The following is a 4,673-nucleotide window of genomic DNA, read 5'->3' on the forward strand; positions in this document are numbered from 1 at the left end:
AACATTAGGGTTAATGAACAAACAGAACGACAGTAACATTAGGGTTAATGAACAAACAGAACGACAGTAACACATGACATAATACGGGTCGCCTACATCACCGAGCCAGTCAGTCTTACAGTGGAATTAGAGGGTTTTTCTAAACAGCGAATACATATTCTTAAAACAATCGAATCTTCTCTGGATTGATAGGCTTTAATACACTATTCAGGTGTCTTAAAGAGACAAAACAACACAGCACTTCCTTTACATCCTGAACTTTTTTTCCTTTATGTTTTTGACAGGAATCATATTTATTCAACATTTATATCGAACGTCTGGATGTGACATTGACACATCCCACTAGACTCACACTGGTTGAATCAACATTGTTTCAACATCATTGAACCAACGTTGAATTGACGTCTGTCGCCAGGGGAATATAGGATTAATAAATTACTTTAAAAAATGCATTTATTTACCAATATACAATATGTACAAGTCCACCATATAGTTTCATTAAATACATAGAGATGGCCATCAGTCACCCAATATCAATGATATTATGTTTAAAATGTTAAAATATAGGCAGTGAACTGTTTTTTATAAAAACCTTGCATTGTTTAATCTCTGTGTAACAAAATTGAACCGCATCTGTTAACATGTAGTATATAAATGGACTACAGCAGGCCTGATGTGACATGTAGTATATAAATGGACTACAGCAGGCCTGATGTGATATGTAGTATATACATGGACTACAGCAGGCCTGATGTGACATGTAGTATATACATGGACTACAGCAGGCCTGATGTGACATGTAGTATATACATGGACTACAGCAGGCCTGATGTGACATGTAGTATATACATGGACTACAGCAGGCCTGATGTGACATGTAGTATATACATGGACTACAGCAGGCCTGATGTGACATGTAGTATATACATGGACTACAGCAGGCCTGATGTGACATGTAGTATATACATGGACTACAGCAGGCCTGATGTGATATGTAGTATATACATGGACTACAGCAGGCCTGATGTGATATGTAGTATATACATGGACTACAGCAGGCCTGATGTGATATGTAGTATATACATGGACTACAGCAGGCCTGATGTGATATGTAGTATATACATGGACTACAGCAGGCCTGATGTGACATGTATTATATACATGGACTACAGCAGGCCTGATGTGACATGTAGTGTATAAATGGACTACAGCAGGCCTGATGTGATATGTAGTATATACATGGACTACAGCAGGCCTGATGTGACATGTAGTATATACATGGACTACAGCAGGCCTGATGTGACATGTATTATATACATGGACTACAGCAGGCCTGATGTGACATGTAGTGTATAAATGGACTACAGCAGGCCTGATGTGATATGTAGTATATACATGGACTACAGCAGGCCTGATGTGATATGTAGTATATACATGGACTACAGCAGGCCTGATGTGACATGTAGTATATACATGGACTACAGCAGGCCTGATGTGACATGTAGTATATACATGGACTACAGCAGGCCTGATGTGACATGTATTATATACATGGACTACAGCAGGCCTGATGTGATATGTAGTATATACATGGACTACAGCAGGCCTGATGTGACATGTAGTATATACATGGACTACAGCAGGCCTGATGTGACATGTAGTATATACATGGACTACAGCAGGCCTGATGTGACATGTAGTATATAAATGGACTACAGCAGGCCTGATGTGACATGTATTATATACATGGACTACAGCAGGCCTGATGTTTTTTAAAATAAAGGACATTTTTCTTCAGGCCAGTGATACAACAAGGTTCCATAATGTTATTGAATATAATATTTTGCATAGAAAATACTAACTGGATTCGATATCTTTCAGTACAGAAAAAAGTCATACTTTAAAAAAGCAAGTTTGGTTATGTAACAAATATTACATTTGCTGTTCTTCGGAGTAGTAGCTTCTTCCTTCAATAGCATTGGGCCAGACTGACTGGTGTCTGTTTGGAAAGGCTAGATCGGAGTAGTAGCTTCTTCCTTCAATAGCATTGGGCCAGACTGACTGGCATCTGTTTGGAAAGGCTAGATCGGAGTAGTAGCTTCTTCCTTCAATAGCATTGGGCCAGACTGACTGGCGTCTGTTTGGAAAGGCAAGAGTTTCAACTTTGTCTGAACAACTGTCTGAGTTTGTAAGGCCATTAATGTGTTTATCTGTCCAACAGTCTGAAATATATATATATATATGTTTTACTATGAGGAGAGTTTAAAGAAGAGGCACTAGTAGAATCAGGACCGATGCAGTCACCGTTGTCACAACACCACAGGTTCCCACAGCAGAGGCACCTGAACCGGCGCTCCTCCCCACGAACTCTGGTTCTGACACCGGGAAGTCCCCATCATCTTCCTCGTAGTCCTCTGACCCGCTGCCGTCCTCCACCGTCACAGGAGCTTCGAAGCACAGGTTCTTCATGCTAACCTTGACATACTCGCAGATGGTCCTCTCGGTCCCGTCGCACACGCACGAATCCAACAGCTCCGCTTTGGGTATTTTGCGCATGTCTGCAATCACATTCCGACAAGCATTCGTGCAAGTTGCCCCGCTGAAAAGCTTCCCGCAGTAGATTAAATAGTCTCGCATGGCAGAGTTGCATGGCTGGTCTCTTTCACACTGCATCCGGGCCTCGGTGCAGCCCATGTTGCTAGTCCTGGGAAGGCACGGCTCGATGGCCCGCTTGGTGTTCCGGCAGATGGGGTCCGAAGCACAGCTGCAGTCCTCAAGCGCAGGCCCGTTCTTCGTCAGGTTGAGCTGCACCAGAGAGGAGATGCAGTGACTGGGACACCTCTTCCTGTCCCCTCTCAGAACAGCAGCGCACGCCTGCATGTACTGTCCATACGCGTAATGGCACTCAGGCTCTGTCTGACAGTTCATGATGGCCTGCCAGCAGATTAACCTGCGGCTGTGGGAGGAGGATGCCACCGATAAGCAGCCCAAAAACAAAAACAGACAACCGACAGGCCACACCAACATGCGGGAGCTGTGAGCCAAAGCCTCAAAACTGGCCATTTTAGTGATGGCTGTGACTGAAAGGATAAAATTACACCAGCTTCATCCCTACGTATTTCATACTTCCAAAGACTGCACTAGACATAAAATATCAACATTCCAAGATAGGTAAAGAGCAGAGCAGACTGCTGTACAGATCCCGTTCTGAAGTAGCTTCACTGCTCTGTTTGAAAACTCCGACAAAAGTGGTTGGAAGAAAGTTATCCATAAGTGCCCAAATAAAATGAAAAGAAACAAAAAGCACACAACTGTTGGTTACCCATTGGTTTATTCCATTCCAGTATTTGTAGTGGAACCCCTCGGCTGCCTCAGCTCCTGTGCTTTCCTGATCTCCTCTTCCACTATTTTAGCAGCCGCTTCCCGTCCCCTCTCTCCTCTCCGTGGACAGAGCTGAGCGCTCAATGAGTCCGTCCATAGGCTATAAGGAGCTATTACTCCGCAGAGACTGTACGTCCACGAGACAGCGCTTATCACCGGCAATTACGTATGCATAGGAACACAAACAAGTATCAGAGGAAAACAGAAACTCTGCTTCTCCCAAAGTGATCTCTCTCTCTCTCTCTCTCTCTCTCTCTCTCTCTCTCTCTCTCTCTCTCTCTCTCTCTCTCTCTCTCTCTCTCTCTCTCTCTCTCTCTCTCTCTCTCTCTCTCTCTCTCTCTCTCTCTCTCTCTCTCTCTCTCTCTCTCTCTCTCGCTCCGTTTGTCTTTCTCTACCCCCCCTCCCCTGTTGGCCCTAGCTGCCGAACTTCAGCAGCTTTCTTTTCTATTGGCCAACCGCCTGTTGTAAATGTCGTCGGGCTATGGGCGGGACTCTGGGGGTGGAGTTTTCCTCCTCATTCCCTCTCTCCAAACGATCAACTGCAGAGAGGACAGAGGATCAACGCGTTGAACCAATGAACTCGCTTCGTGCATAATTAACAAGTTATTCTACAGTCACGGATAGGCCGATGCGATAGTATAAGCATAGATAGGAAATAAACATAATAATTGGTTCAAAGTTTTCTTTGTCAAAAAGGAGGGTTGCAGCTGCAGATATGGGGTTCTCTGCATAACGTAAAACACACAGAAAACAAACCAATAACAATATATACTGCTAATGTTACTTAGATAACAAGGGCAGCTGCGGCAACAGAGCAACACAGCAAAAGCTAAGAAAACAATGCAAAAAGTAAAACCTATTTGAACCAAGTTTCAACTACAGTGAGCTATGGGGGACTGAGTCAGTATCAATCTTGAGAACTTCATAGTCAAGTAAACTAAACGGGCCTATCGCAACGGATATTGGCCAATGTACTAACACAAGATAATCTCTGCTTAAAAGATCAATATGCTTAAAATCACTCGCACAGCTGATCAGCAACCATCACTAACCACTGGGATTTATATAATTTCCTAGACTAAAGGGGATTTAGATCCTAGACTAAAAGGGATTTATATCCTTTACTAGACTAAAGGGGATTTAGATTATATACTAGACTAAAGGGGATTTAGATCCTATACTAGACTAAAGGGGATTTAGATCCTATACTAGACTAATGGGGATTTAGATCCAATACTAGACTAATGGTGATTTAGATCCAATACTAGACTAATGGGGATTTATATCCATTA

The 4,673-nt window shown here is 43.1% G+C and overlaps 1 protein-coding gene across 1 annotated transcript; it reads right to left on the reverse strand.

The window, feature by feature from the left end:
• Nucleotides 1-435: 435 nt before the first annotated feature.
• Nucleotides 436-3,630, reverse strand: gas1a (growth arrest-specific 1a). The gene has a single exon (XM_035769081.2). The coding sequence runs from the start codon at nt 3,061-3,063 to the stop codon at nt 2,263-2,265; it is 801 nt and encodes a 266-aa protein (XP_035624974.1). The 5' UTR covers nt 3,064-3,630; the 3' UTR covers nt 436-2,262.
• Between the last annotated feature and the right edge of the window lie 1,043 nt (nt 3,631-4,673).

This window comes from Oncorhynchus keta, unplaced genomic scaffold, assembly GCF_023373465.1.
Source record: "Oncorhynchus keta strain PuntledgeMale-10-30-2019 unplaced genomic scaffold, Oket_V2 Un_scaffold_18976_pilon_pilon, whole genome shotgun sequence".
Classification (NCBI taxonomy): domain Eukaryota; kingdom Metazoa; phylum Chordata; class Actinopteri; order Salmoniformes; family Salmonidae; genus Oncorhynchus; species Oncorhynchus keta.